At 47.4% G+C, this 15,326-nt stretch overlaps 1 protein-coding gene across 1 annotated transcript in view; it reads left to right on the top strand.

Moving 5' to 3' along the window:
• The window catches only part of CR1 (complement C3b/C4b receptor 1 (Knops blood group)), a 296,948-nt gene that overhangs the window by 261,387 nt on the left and 20,235 nt on the right, over nucleotides 1–15,326 (top strand). Inside the window, exon 51 of the mRNA XM_061630611.1 lies at nucleotides 14,474–14,665. Within this exon, the coding sequence (XP_061486595.1) occupies nucleotides 14,474–14,665 (192 nt within the window). The remainder of the gene's footprint in view (nucleotides 1–14,473; nucleotides 14,666–15,326) is intronic.

Genomic DNA, 15,326 nt, shown 5'->3' with positions numbered 1-15,326 from the left:
AGAAACAGAGACAACCATAAGTGCAGAGTAATCATGTAGCTCAGGCAACTTGGTAATATTTGTAGGTAATATACAGTCAAAAAGCAGAGTCAATGTATTTATGGTAATAGAGGAGCTGAATAATATATAGCTAAAAGGGAGCATAGTATTAGGCACGTCTTCTTCCAAGGCAAGAATCTAGTACAGCCTTTGCAACAGCACCCCAACAGCAAAGCCCAGCAGAAAACAGAGCTGCTCCAAGGGGACGACCCTTATTCAGGGACAATCCAGGGACCACTCAGTAACTGGACTGCTGGTTGAGGGCTCCATAGTCCCAGCTCTAGCAGTGGGGGACTCAGGCGGTCATGCTCTCAGGAAACCTGGTGCTATTGGGATCCAGACCGTGGTGCGGGGTGTCAAATAAATATAATAAACAATAAATAATACAGAGAGAAAGCCAGTGTCTGTGTGTGCGCATGTACAAGTGAGAGAGAGAGAATGGGAAAACAGAAACAACAGTTGAGGAAAGGGTTATATATTCCCACCCCCTTTCTAAATGCCCTCTCACCTAGAGCACTATTTTATAAAAACATTACTGGGACCCTGTTGACATGCATTAGTATGTAATGTAATTAGTGTGCAGTGGAAGGAGGGAATGCGTAACCCTTTCCTCACCTATCATTTTTGTGTTACACACACATATACACAGAGAGTGCATTCTCTGGATTCCCAAAGGCTGTAGAAAGGTGGGTTGGATCAGTGCAGGTGACCACATGTACTCTAGATCCATGTCCCTCATTGCTGATTAAAGGTAAAAAGGAGGGGCTAGCCAGCTGGGCCAGGGAGGTGATTAATGCCTCTCTGTGAGAGGGAGTGGTCCCTGCATGCCTAAAGGTAGCAGGCAGTGTAAGGACACTCCTTAAGAAAGCTTCCCTGAATCCAGAAAACTTAAATAACTATCATGACATTACAAATGTTGCCTTCCTGGGCAAGGTTCTTGAGAAGGTGGTCACTATAGTCTGGGGGAGAGCAGGCTGAACTTTGCTTTTCATCTTTTTTTTTTCTTATATGGGTTTGAAGTGCTGAATCCAAATCTGAAGAGAGCCATTCTAAATCTTGGGGAAAGTTCACAATATTACATCTAAACATTGATTTTAAAATCAAAGTTTAAAACCCAAGGTTAAACCCAAAGATTTAATTTTAAACCTTGATAGTAATATTCATAGAATCATAGAATTGTAGAGTTGGGAGGGGCCTATAAGGCCATTGAGTCCAACCCCCTGCTCAATGCAGGAATCCAAATTAAAGCATAGTATTACATTTAAACCCAAGGTTTAAAGAGTGGGACTCTTTAAACCTTGGGAAAATGTCACAATATTTCATTTCACATTATATAAGGTTTTTATACTGTACTTATATAATTTTGATGATTGTACTTATAAAAATATATTATGTAAATATAAAATATAAAAATATAATGATGAATTTCATTTGTGCTGAGAGAGAAGATGATTGGTTACTGCATTTATATGCAGTAGAGTCAATGTTCCCATATTTCTTTGCTGCAGGGCATGTCAGCTAACCACGGTATGGATTCTGCTACTTGAAAACTATGCAAAAACTTGATCAAACGCTATTTATAAAGTTCATGGTGGGTGAACACAAAGTCAGGCACAAGAAACGTGTTTGGAATGGGCTATGGACTGATCAGTTTATTGAGACAACATACATGCAATATAGTCATGGCTCTGGGGGCATGATTAGATTCACTCTGGAACCAAAGACTTTGGCTGTTTGGGCTCTGTCACAATACATTTTTGGTCAAATTTTAAAAGATCTAGAGACATGTAGGAAGGGAATGTTGATAATGTTGTGTCCTATCACAAGGAAGAGGCTGATCCACATATCAAGGCTGACTGTGCAGATCAGATTAATATCTGGGATTATTTAACCACATGTATAGATCCATTTGATGACAGCAGTCACCCAGTTAATGGTTTAATAAACATAGTCGGAGGCCAAATTCTGAAAGATTGCTTATTAAGTGTGTACGATGCAGTAGCTGTAGGGAATAGTCAGTACAATGAATTTGTGAGCAACTGGCCCTTTGGTTTTCATGGACCTATTACCAAAAAACACCTGAAACAATAATGGCAGTCACCAAATCCGTGGAGCTGGGTGTAGCAGGTAATCACAAAGTGGTTGTGGATCATACTTTAATTTATGCTCGTAGAATAGGATTGCTGACATCATCTTGAGACATCAACATGGATGATGTAATAGTCATGAACTTACCCCAGTGCCTACTGCTCTCTTCCATAAAGATGGTAATATGTGGCAGACACCTAAGAGTGTGCTCAAAGGAAAAGCTGCCATCACAAGAATGATCCATTCTTTACCTCACACAATTATTCTTAATCGCTGTGGCATGCTGGGTGTGTGTGTCATGGCCAGTGTATTCAGCTACTGTGCAAATGTACTTGAGTGCATATAAAGTAATGGTATTATTGTTGTTGTTGTTGTCATTGTCAGTTAGTTGGCTAAATATATATCCCGTCCTTCCTCCCAGAAAGAGCCCAGGGCGGCAAACAACACCCTAAAAACACTGTAAAACATCTTAAAAACAGACTTTCAAATATATTAAAACAAAAGATCTTTAAAAACATATTTTAAAATAGAGTTTTAAAAACATCTTAAACAGTCATTCCAACACAGACACAGACTGGGATAATGTCTCTACTTAAAAGGCTTGTTGAAAGAGGAAGATCTTCAGTAGGTCCTGAAAAGATAACACATATGGTGCTTGTCTGATATTTAAGGGGAGGGAATTCCAAAGCGTAGGTGCCACTACACTAAAGATCCACTTCCTATGTTGTGAGGAACAGACCTCCTGATAAAATGGTATCTACAGGAGGCCCTCGCCTGCAAAGTGCAGTGATTGTCTGGGTATATAAGGGGTAAGGCGATCTTTAAGGTATCCTGGTCCCAAGCTATATAAGGCTTTGTACATCAAAACCAGAACCTTGAATGCGGCCCAGTAGCTAATGGGTAGCTAGTGCAATTCTTTCAGCAGCGGGGTGACCTGTTGGTGATACCCTGCCCCAGTGAGCAGTCATCCTGCCACATTTTGCACCAGCTGCAGCTTCTGGACCAACCTCAAGGGGAGCCCCACATATAGCACATAATCCAGCCTGGAGGTTGCCAGTGCACGGGCAACAGTGGTCAGGCTATCCTGGTCCAGAAATGGCCACACTGTCTTACTAGCTGAAGTTGGTAAAAGGCACTCCTAGCCACTGAGATCACCTGAGCCTCTAGCATCAAGGATGGATCCGGGAGCACCCCTAGACTACGAATCTGCTCTTTAAGAAAGTACGACCCCATCCAAAGCAGGCAACTGACCAATTATCCAAACTCAGGCACCGCCAACCTATAGCACCTCCATCTTGCTAGAATTCAGACACAGTTTGTTGGCCCTCATCCAGTGTTGCGCTGCAGCCAACTCAGAAGGGACAGGAAGGGGGGAGGCATGACTTTCAGGCACCTCCACAGCCAGAAGAAGCCGAGTTGGGGATTGTTGTGTCTGAGCAGCATCGTGCGGGAGGGGGGCAGCCTGCTCTCCAGCCAGTTCCCACGAGTAATGTCCTTTCCGAGGATCCGAGCGCACCGCCCCCAGTTGATGCAGAGGACTTGTGGGGGGAAGCTTCAGAGACAGTGCCAGCTCCTCCTTTACCAAGCAGTTCCCAGGAGGATTCCAGTGTGGCACCGCCCCCTGACCTCGAGCCCGTTGCTTGGGAGCAGGTGTCTTCAGATGAGCTGTTGGAGGCGCGTCCCCTGTCTCCTCGTTCCCGTCGCCGCAAGAAACGGACAGGGCAAAGACAGGGATTACGAAGGAGTCAGAGATTACGTTCGAAAACATTTCCTATATAAGCCTGTGCTCCCAGTGGGGGGTCGTTGAGTCAACTTCCTTCACACGCTGCAGAGCATGTCTAGAGTATAGTTAGGGACTCTAGTGAGTTAGCGTAGGGTTTCCTATGAAGCGCAATGCCTTTGATGTATCTATTACTCTAATAAAATGAGATTTACTTGCACACACACTCCAGCCTCATTCTTTCGGCTCTGGACGGGACAGATTGACTCAACCACCATCCCTACTCGAACCTGTTCCCATGGCGGATGACATGGACCAGAACGGAGCAAGAGGGGGAGTACCTATCACCATGGAAGCTTTGTATGCCGAGATCCAGAACCTCCGAGTGACTACGCAAGCCCTACAAGCCGAGAACCAAAACCTCAGAGCCGTAACGCAAGCCTTGCAAGTGGATAACCAGAATCTCCATGCCTTGGTCGCCCAAGTCCAGCCTGCGCCCCCCGGGGCGGCAGCCCCTCTGAAGTCTCCAGTGGGGCTCCCTGTGCGATACTGGGGCCAGAGTGAACAGTTTGCCACGTTTCTAGCCCAATGTGAGTTGTACATTCAAGTGCGCAGAGCTGAGTTGCCAACTGATGACGCGAAGGTGGCGTTCATCATCAGTTTATGGGAAGGGGAAGCAGCAAAATGGGCCACCCCGTATTTGATTCACAATGACCAGATATTGCGCCAGTTTGACGCCTTCAAGAATGCAATGGGGGACATGTTCCGAGACCCCCAGAGGAAGGAGACAGTTGCCCACCAGTTAGGGACCCTGAGACAGGGAAGGGGGTCTGTAGGGCAATACACGAATGCTTTTCGTGTTTTGACTCAGGAGACGGAGTACAATGACCCAGCCTTGATGTACTTCTACAGAAATGGACTGAGTCCAGAAGTGTTGGATGAACTGGCGCGCTCCACACACACCGACTCACTGAGGGGTTTGATTCAACTGAGTTTGCAGATAGACAGCCGCTTAGAAGGAAGAAAGTTGGAGTGAAGAACGGAGCCTTCACGGAGTCAGGTTGCTGCTCTGCTGCCCCGTGCGCGCCCCGTGCCCCATCCTGGCATCCCTACTGTCTCGGGAGAGGAGCCCATGCAGATTGGGGGGGCTAGACTGCGATTGACAGAGGAGGAGAGGGAAAGACGCCGGAGGGAAGGACTGTGTCTCTATTGCGGAAAGTCTGGACACCTCGCCAGAAATTGTGCAGCCAAAACTGGAAGATTCCAGCCGCCGGAAAACTTCACTTCCCAGCTCTCGTAGAGGTTAGACAGTTGGGGGGTGCTACAGACACTGAGCCTCCGTTACGACCCCTTCCCTCCCAAGGGGCCCTTCTGTTGCCCATTCGCATCACCCTATCCTCAGGCAAGAGCTTCTCAGCCAAGGCTATGATCGACAGCGGAGCATCCTCTTGTTTCATAGACCGAGAGTTGGCGCTACACCACGCTATTCCCACAAGAGAACTGAGTCAGCCGTTGGCAGTGGAAACTATAGATGGCCGGCCTCTGAAGTCTGGGGGGGTGACTCGGGTGACTGGGTCCATGGAAGTGAAGGTCCCTGGGCATCGGGAAGACCTATCGTTCTATGTGGCGTCCTTGCTGCATTTCCCGGTGGTGTTGGGTATGCCTTGGCTGGTTAGGCACAACCCCACAATCTTTTGGGATGAAGCTGTGGTGGTTTTTACCTCCAAGTACTGCCATCAACATTGCCAGCCTGAAGAGGAGCCACAGGTGTTGGCAGGGGCGTCTCCCCCAAGGAAGATAACTTTGCCCACCAAGTATGGGAGTTTTCGGGAGGTCTTCGATAAAAAGGAAGCAGAGCAACTCCCTCCTTACCGGCCCTATGATTGTGCCATTGATTTGGTGCCTGGGGGACGCATTCCCGCTGGGCGGATCTACTCTCTATCTGAACCAGAGTTGGCAGCGTTAAGGGAGTTTCTGGATGCCAATCTGAAGAAAGGCTTCATTCGCCCTTCACAGTCCCCAGCTGGTGCACCCCTGCTGTTTGTGAAGAAAAAAGGGGGGGAGCTCCGTCCCTGTAATGATTATTGAGCCCTAAACCAGCTCACTATCTCCAATAGTTACCCGCTGCTGCTCATTAGGGAAATGTCGGAGAGGTTACGTTCCGCCAAAATTTTCACGAAACTGGACTTGAGAGGAGCTTACAACTTGGTGAGGATTAAGGCAGGTCATGAATGGAAGACTGCGTTTAAGACCCGTTACGGTCAGTTTGAGTATTTGGTGATGCCATACGGGTTGTTGGGAGTACCTGGAGTCTTCCAAAATTTTATGAATGACATCTTTCGGGACTTTGTGGACCGCTTTATCATAGTGTATTTGGATGATATCCTGATTTATTCGAATACTCCCGAGGAACACGACTCGCATGTGCGTGCAATGCTGCAGAAGTTACGGGAACACCGTCTTTACGCGAAGCTGGAAAAGTGTGGGTTTGACCTAACCACGTTGGACTTTCTGGGGTATCGGATCTCTCCAGCAGGAGTAGAAATGGACCCAGAAAAAGTTCGTTGTGTATTCACGTGGCAACCCCACAAGACCCAAGAAGGATTTGCAACGCTTCTTGGGCTTTGCGAATTACTACCATCGTTTCATAGCCAACTACTCCCATCAGACCGCACCGCTCACGGATTGCCTGAAGGGCTCAGGACCTTTCCAATGGACAGAAGCTGCACAAGAGGCTTTCGAGAGCCTGAAGCGAAGGTTTGCTACCGAACCCATACTACAGCATGCCGACCCGGCGCTCCCTTTTGTGGTAGAGACGGATGCGTCGGAAGTCGCGATCGGAGGGGTTCTTTTGCAACCGGCCCAGAAAGGGGGAGAACTGATGCCTTGTGCCTACTTTTCCAGAAAGTTAACCGACTCTGAACAAAACTACACTGTGTGGGAAAAGGAGCTATTAGCCATTAGAGATGCCTTTGAAGCCTGGAGACACCATCTGGAAGGGGCGCAGCATGAAATTGAGGTGCGCACGGACCATCATAATCTAGAGAGTCTTCATACCGCCCGTAAACTCAATCAGAGGCAAGTGTGCTGGGCTCAGTTCTTTCCACGGTTCCATTTCAAAATTCATTATATCTCCCAAGCACAGAATAAGCGGGCTGATGCCCTCTCAAGGAAGCCAGAATTTCTGAGGGATCCCACCCCAAGACCATTACAGTACATAATCCCTCCCGAGCGGGGAGTAGTAGGGGCCTGCCAAGATTCTTGGGAAGCTGAAGTGCATGAAGCACAACAGCAGGACCCTTTCATGCAGCAGCAGCGGGTCGAAGAGGGCGCGTCACCCCAGGCAGAACAGAAAGACCTTATATGGAAAGATGGCATACTGCACCATCAGGAAGCTGTTTATGTGCTCTCCGGAGAACTGCAAGTGAGGGTACTACGTCAGTGCCATGATGCCCCCACGGCAGGCCACTTTGGGGTTTTTAAGACCATTCAAGCTGTCACTCGGGAGTTCTGGTGGCCCAAGGTGAAGAAGGATGTAGAGCATTACGTTCGCTCTTGCCCCACTTGCATGAGGGCTAAACATGCCACTGGGAAGCCACCAGGGCTACTGGAACACCTTCCTACTCCAGGAGGACCTTGGCGAATGATTACTATGGATTTTATAACAGACCTTCCACCTTCGCAGGGGAAAACCACAGTTTTGGTGGTCGTTGATGCCTTCTCGAAAATGGCTCACTTCATTCCATGCGTAGGGCTCCCAAGCGCTCAAGACACTGCCAAGTTGTATGTGCAAAATGTGTATCGGCTGCACGGTCTGCCAGACAGCCTGGTTTCCGATCGGGGCACACAATTCACCTCGCGTTTTTGGCAAGCGTTGTGGAAGTTGCTGCAAAGTGAGCTGAGACTGTCGTCTGCTCGTCATCCCCAAACGGATGGGCAGTCCGAGAGGGTCAACGCAGTGTTGCAACAATATTTACGTTGTTTTGTGGGGTATCAGCAGGACAACTGGATGTCCTACCTGCATTTAGCAGAATTTGCCTATGATAATGCTGTGCATTCACACACGCAACAGACTCCTTTCTTCGCCAATTTTGGCTACCACCCCCGAGCCTTCCCTGCCCCAAAAGACAGTCTCTCAGTCCCAGCCGCTGAGGATTACTTGCAGGAACTTCACGCTATGCAACAGCTACTCCAAGAGCAACTAGAACAGGCCAAAGCGGATTACAAACGTGCAGCTGACCAGCATCGGAGAGAGGGAGACCTCATACGAGTGGGAGACCAGGTCTGGATCTCTACACGTTTCCTAGCTATGCCTGGCCGGTGTTGTAAACTGCAGGATCGGTGTGTAGGGCCCTTTGAGGTGTAGGCTCAGATTAACCCCGTGGCTTACAGACTAAAATTGCCGCCCACCTTCAAGATGCACCCAGTCTTCCACAGGGCATTGTTGACCAAGTACGCTGCCCCCGACCCTCACCGTCCGCGAGTGGAGCCCGCACCGCCGTTGTTGGTAGAGGGGGAGGAGGAATATGAATAGAACAGATTTTGGACTCGCGAAAAGGCCGAGGGCGTGTTCAGTACCTGATTCATTGGAAGGGGTATGATCCAACTGAACGTTCCTGGGAAACAGAGGAGAATGTGCACGCTCCGACTTTGGTGAGAGAATTCCATGAGGCTTATCCAGAGAAACCTAGACCTCAGGGGTGGGAAGGGTTAAAGCATGGAGGGGGAGATGATGTTGCGCTGCAGCCAACTCAGAAGGGACAGGAAGGGGGGAGGCATGACTTTCAGGCGCCTCCGCAGCCAGAAGAAGCAGAGTTGGGGATTGTTGTGTCTGAGCAGGATCGTGCGGGAGGGGGGCAGCCTGCTGTCCAGCCAGTTCCCACGAGTAATGCCCTTTCCGAGGATCCGAGCGCACCGCCCCCAGTTGATGCAGAGGACCTGTGGGGGGAAGCTTCAGAGACAGTGCCAGCTCCTCCTTTACCAAGCAGTTCCCAGGAGGATTCCAGTGTGGCACCACCCCCTGACCTCGAGCCCGTTGCTCGGGAGCAGGTGTCTTCAGATGAGCCGTTGGAGGCGCGTCCCCTGTCTCCTCGTTCCCGTCGCCACGAGAAACGGGCAGGGCAAAGACAGGGATTACGAAGGAGTCAGAGATTACGTTCGAAAACATTTCCTATATAAGCCTGCCACTCCCAGTGGGGGGTCGTTGAGTCAACTTCCTTCACACGCTGCAGAGCATGTCTAGAGTATAGTTAGGGACTCTAGTGAGTTAGCGTAGGGTTTCCTATGAAGCGCAATGCCTTTGATGTATCTATTACTCTAATAAAACGAGATTTACTTGCAAACACACTCCAGCCCCATTCTTTCGGCTCTGGACGGGACATCCAGCCCACCACCAAGTCTAGGCACTAGACACAGCACCTCCATCATGCTAGGATTCAGTTTATTGGCCCTCATCCAGACCATCACTGAGTCTGGGCACTGGTACAGGGCTTGCACGGCCTCTCCCGATTCAGATGTTACAGAGAAATAGAGCTGGATACTATCAGTGTATTGCTGACACCTCACCCCAAATCGCCTGAAGACCTTTCCCAAGGGCTTCATATAGACATTAAACAGCACTTGGGGACAAGATGATACCCTGGGGCACCCCACAGCACAACTGCCAGGGAGAACTGAAACAAACTCCTGTCATACATGTAACGTTTGACAGAAACTATGAGAAAAGTTTCAAAGCTCCTAAACAAAAGAAATGACGGAGCAAATTCCAGGCAATATCAACTCTCTCCCTCTTCTCTGCTACCAAAAAGAGAAGTGGTACTGAACTCTATGAAGACAAAACACAATTGATTACATTGATTGTTGATGGACTAATGAATGTTGATGCCAACAAAACCCACAGGCAGATATTAACTGGTCCAGAACTATCACCAGTGGAAGTTAATGTTGGATTATAGGGCCCATCAACAACATATAAGGAAGCTGACTTAAAATACTGTGTACACAGCCTTGCGGGAGGTGGCAAATGTCCCAAATTGTCTGATATGAATAAGGTGTGATGACTCTGATGTCTTGCTGCTGCCTCCATACCACGTATATACCCAATGCATATTAACACCAATTACAATGGAAGGATGTTGTTGGTTGTCACAGATCATAACCCAACAGATATGCTAGCTGCCCTCACTCTAACTGGTTGTGACTCAACCTCATATTTTGCTGGAATTGGTAAAGGCTGCATTCTGAACATTCTCCAACAGTTTAAAGGGGCACTTAAAGCTGTTGGTGACCCCACTTCAGAAAAAACAGTTGTAATGAAACATTGTCACACCTTTGTTGCTGAGCTATATAGCCAAGGGGAGACTTTGACAGAAGGCTTGCTAGCTTTTTTGTGGAAGCATATGGCCAGCAAAACAGTAACAAATATGCCAACACATTCTAAGTTGCCTCCAACAGCCAGTGCACTGCAGTAATACTATAAATAAGTACATCTCCAAACAGCATGATGGAAATCTGTCCATCTAATTAGTTCATCTCCAATGGACCCTCTGGATTTTGGTTGGGAGATATTCTCATCCACAACAGAGGATTACACATCTTGCAAGCTGCCACAAGGGACTCCTCTAGCACCTATGTATGTACTGCCTTCAAGTCGATTCCGACTTATGGTGATCCTACGAATAGGGTTTTCATGAGGCTGAGAGGCAGTGACTGGCCCAAGGTCACCCAGTGAGTTTCATGTCTGTGTGGGGGATTCGAACCCTGGTCTCCCAGGTTGTAGTCCAACACCTTAACCATTACACCACACTGGCTCTCTTCTAGCATCTAAGATGGTACGAAATCTTATCAGATGTACATGCACCAAAGGTTGTAGTCATGCTTGTAAGTGCAGTGAAGTCCAGAAGGTGTACAACATCCTGCACTTGCCAAGGTGAATGCAGCAATGGAATTATACACGATGATCTGGATGACAGCTATGAAGATACTTGGGCTGATACTTAAAATTAATATTGGAAATAACTATAGTAATATAATTATTAAATAAATAGTAATAAAATACCTTTTAATTTTAAAAAATACCAAAAATGTCTTGGAGCTGGTTGTGAGGGCCTGTACCTGGTGTCAGGCCAAGGAGACAGTAAACTAGAGTTGCTGCTGGTGTACCGTCCACCCTGCTTCCCAGCAGCTTCTCTGACTGAGCTTGCAGAGGCCATCTCGGCTGTGGTATTGAAGGAGCCCAGAACAATAGTCCTAGGTGATTTCACTGGCCATGTTGAGGCTGCCTCAAGTATTCTGGCTCGGGACTTCATGGCCTCCATGACAACCATGGGGCTGTCTCAAGTTGTCACTGGTCCGACACACAGGTCAGGGCACACCTCGACTTTGTTTTTGCTCCAGATGGAGGAAGGGGTGTTCTGGAGATTGGGTGGTGGTGGATGTCACCACATTGTCATGGTTAGACCACTTTCTGGTGAAGTTTAGATTTACGACTCCAATCCTAGCCTGTAGAAGTGATGGACAGATTAAAATGTTTTGCCCCTGGAGACTAATGGAATCCACTAGATTCCTGAATGCCCTGGGGAAGTTTCCAGTTGATAGAGCAGGTGGCACTGTTGAAGCCCTTGTCACGCTGTGGAATGAGACACGTTGGACTCTTAACATGGTTGCCCCTGAGTGCCCTCTGTAGCACTGTGGAACCCAGTTTGCACCTTGGTACACCAGTGAACAAAGGGCAATGAAAGAGGCCGGATGACAGCTAGCATGCAAGTTGCGAAAGACGTGCTGCAAGGCTGATTGGGCATGAGTGCCTACTGTGGGGTGGTGAGGGTGGCAAAGAAGGCCCACTTCTCTGCCTCCATCGCATCCTCAAGTAGCCATCCAGTGGAGCTTCTTCATATTGTCAGGAGTCTGTTGACATCAATCCCATTTGGAGGCCCACTGTGAATTGTCTGCAAGGCACTTTGACGGTAAAGTTGCTTGCCTCCTTAGCAATATTGATGCCCCATCCACATCTACTGTAGTTCCCATTGCAGTGTCAAGTGCAACATCTCCTGAAACATTTTGGGATCAGTTTCAGTTGATGCGACCTGATGATGTGGGCAAAGTGCTTGTGACAATGCGACCAGCAACGTGTCCTCTTGACCCTTTTTCTTCTTGGTTTATTAAAGCTTGGTGAGAGGTACGACCGAGTGCATCCAGGTGTGGTCAATGCAAATTTGTGGGATGGAGTGCTTCCAGGCACCCTGAAAGAGGCAGTGATCTGCCCACTCCTGAAAAAAACCACCCTGGACCCACTGGTTTGTGATAAATGCCACCCAGTCGCAAATACTCCCTTTTTAGGGAAGGTGATTGAGAGGGTTGTGGCACAGCAACTGCAAGTACACTTAGATGAAACAGTCATGACCCATTCCAATCTGGATTCACACCTGGTTATGGGACTGAATCGGCCTTGGTCACTGTGATGTTCCTGCTTATAGTGTAAATATGGTAAGTGCTGTTTATATAGAAGACATATGGTAAGTGGAGTGAAAGAGGAGGGGGGAGTACATGAGCAGTAGAATGCTGGATGATTTGCTGAGCGTTTGAATGGCTGGGAGTATAAATGGAAGAATGACAGTTGAATCTGGTGGTGGATGTTGGGAGTGTGGAGAAAGAGGTGTTTGAGGGTGGAGGTCAGGAGTGTGGAGAAAGAGGGAGTTTGAGTTCTGATTAATAATAAGTCAAGTACAAAACAGGAATAGATGAAACCATACGCTTGTGAAACATTCTAAAACTAATCTTGTTATTTCTGATATTTAATAAATACTTATTTGGTTTACCAAAGGCCTGATCCTTGGCTGGGGGATATACATACCAGAAGGGAGGGCAAGGTAATTACTAAGGCTGAACAGAAACAGTATCTAATGGTGGCAACGGTGAAGGGAGGAATAATAACAATTCAAGTATCCAGAGCAACCCAGAGTTGTATGCGTTATCTGTAAAGATACAAGGGGGTTGGGAACAGCATAAGCACGCAGTCACAAAAGTAACCAGCTAGAGAGAGACTCAGGCAAAGTCTCTGGGAGTATTGGTTATAGGACGTGATTGGTGGTGCTGCCTAGCAGGGGGATCTAGTGAGATCTGTGCTAGAGCAGAGTGAGAAACCATATAAAGGACGGTCCGGACTGGTGGTATCCCTGGTGGTGCCTAGTGAAAGGCAGTAGCCACAAGCAGGTGGGAACCTGACAGGGAGAACCAGGGAAGGGCGTCACAGTCACCCAGATGGATTTTATCAGGACAAGGACAGGGGGAGTACAACCTTCTTATTCTTACTTGATCTCTCAATGGCTTTTGATACAAATGACCATGGTATCCTTCTGAGCCAACTTGGTGAGATGGGTATCAGCGGTAGTGTTTTACAGTGGTTCCAATCTCCAGAGCCATTTTCAGAGAATAGCATTGGATTATTGTCTTTTGGACCCCTGGAAGTTGTGCTGTGGGGTGCTCCAGTGCTGTTTAACATCTATATGAATCCCTTGGGAGCGGTTATGAGGAGATTTGGCGTGAAGTATCAGCAGTACACTGATGATACTCAGCTCTATTTCTCTGTCACATCTAAATCGGGAGAGGTCGTGCAAGCCCTGTACCAGTGCCCAGATTCAGTGATGGTCTGGATGAGGGCCAATAAACTGAATCCTAGCATGATGGAGGTGCTGTGGGTTAGTGGTTCCCGAATTCAGGTAATTGGTCAGTTGCCTGCTTTAGATGGGGTTGGAGCAGGTTCATAGTCTGGGGGTCCTCCTGGATCCATCTTTGTTGCTATAGGCCCAGGTGACCTCAATGGCTACGAGTGCCTTTTACCAGCTTTGGCTGGTAAGACAGCTGAGGCAGCTTCTGGATCAGGATAGCCAGACTACTATTGTGCTCTATGTGTGGCTGTTGCTGCTGCTGCTGCTGCTGCAGGCTTGCCTGAACTGATTGTGAGTTCAATTCAAGATGCTTTTTGTGTTAAAGCCCAAGAGGGTGTGTGATTGTATTGTAGGGGCCTTTTTCTCCCATGTGTCCCTACCTCTCAGGCTCTTAGCTCTTTCACCCAGGCTCTGCTGACTGTGATGTTGAGAGCATAGAATGTATGCAGTGGAGTCCCCTCAGTCGTGGAATTCCCTTTCAAGGAACATAGCTTTTTATTTGTTTGTTTATTATTTGATTTATATCCCGCCCTTCCTCCCAGCAGGCGCACAGGGCAGCATTTCTATTTAAGCTTCTTCAGACAGTATATTGCCACAGAAAGTAAACATCTTTTATGCTTTAATTAGGATTCTTGCATTGATTCTTGCTTGAAAGGGGCCTTATAGGTCCCTTTCAACTCTACGATTCTGATTCTATGATCTCAGAGGAAGGCAGAAGGGTGAACATGGTTGCTTTCCCTTTCCCCAGTTGCCATTCCAATCACACTCGAAGAGTTGGGGCTTATATACTTGGCCATGAAGTAATCCGTAGTAAACTGCATTTTGTATCTTACCTTCTACTCAAATTTTCAGGCACATGACATTATGGTAATGTCTTAAATGTTACCACAGGCTTTTAAGATAATGTCTGTATATTAGCTTTGCTTTTTAAAATACTGCAGTTTTGTTTTTCTCATTCCAGTTTCTCCAGACATTTGTGGTGCCCCACTAATTCTGAAAGGGAATGTGTACCCATTGCAACCCCAATATGAAAGTGGAATTGCCATTGCTGTGCGGTGCAATCCAAAGTATTCTTTTCTTGATGAAACCATAGAGATGAATATACGATGCCAGGGCTACAATCGGTGGGATCCTCCTGTACAACCTTGTTTCTGTATGTATAAATCCAGCTCTGAGGTATTCAGATCTGTTGATTGACAACATAAAAATGTAAATGTACTGCCTTCAAGTCGATTCTGACTTATGGTGACCCTATGAATAGGGATTTCATGAGGTTGAGAGGCAGTGACTGGCTCAAGATCACCCAGTGAGCTTCATGGCTATGTGGGGATTCGAACCCTGGTCTCCCAGGTCATAGTCCAACACCTTAACCACTACACCACACTGGCTCTCTATAAAAATGTTAGAGCCCTGATAAATCAGATAAAAGGCCCATCTAGTCCAGCATTCTGTTCACATGATGCCTTGCCGGATGCCTATGGGAAGCCTCATCCAGCAATTAAGTTCTCCTGTTTGTGATCCCCAGTAACTAATATTTAGAGGCATGCTGAGGCTAATATATAACAATTGTGATTAGTAGCTCTTGATAGCTTTATCCTCCATTAATTTGTCTAATTCCCTTTCAAAGCCATCCAAGTAGGTTGCCCATAGTTACATTTTGTAGAAGCGAATTCCGTACTTTCGCTGTGCATTATGTGGAGTGCTTCCTTTTGTTGGTCTTGAATCCTACTATTCAGATTCATTTGATGACCCTGGATTCTAGTATTATGAGAGGAGGAGAAAAAGCTTTCCCTGTCCATTTTCTCCACACCATC

This window comes from Rhineura floridana, chromosome 6, assembly GCF_030035675.1.
Source record: "Rhineura floridana isolate rRhiFlo1 chromosome 6, rRhiFlo1.hap2, whole genome shotgun sequence".
Classification (NCBI taxonomy): domain Eukaryota; kingdom Metazoa; phylum Chordata; class Lepidosauria; order Squamata; family Rhineuridae; genus Rhineura; species Rhineura floridana.
Note: the sequence above shows the minus strand (reverse complement) of the source record. Positions and strands in the feature narration are given on the sequence as shown.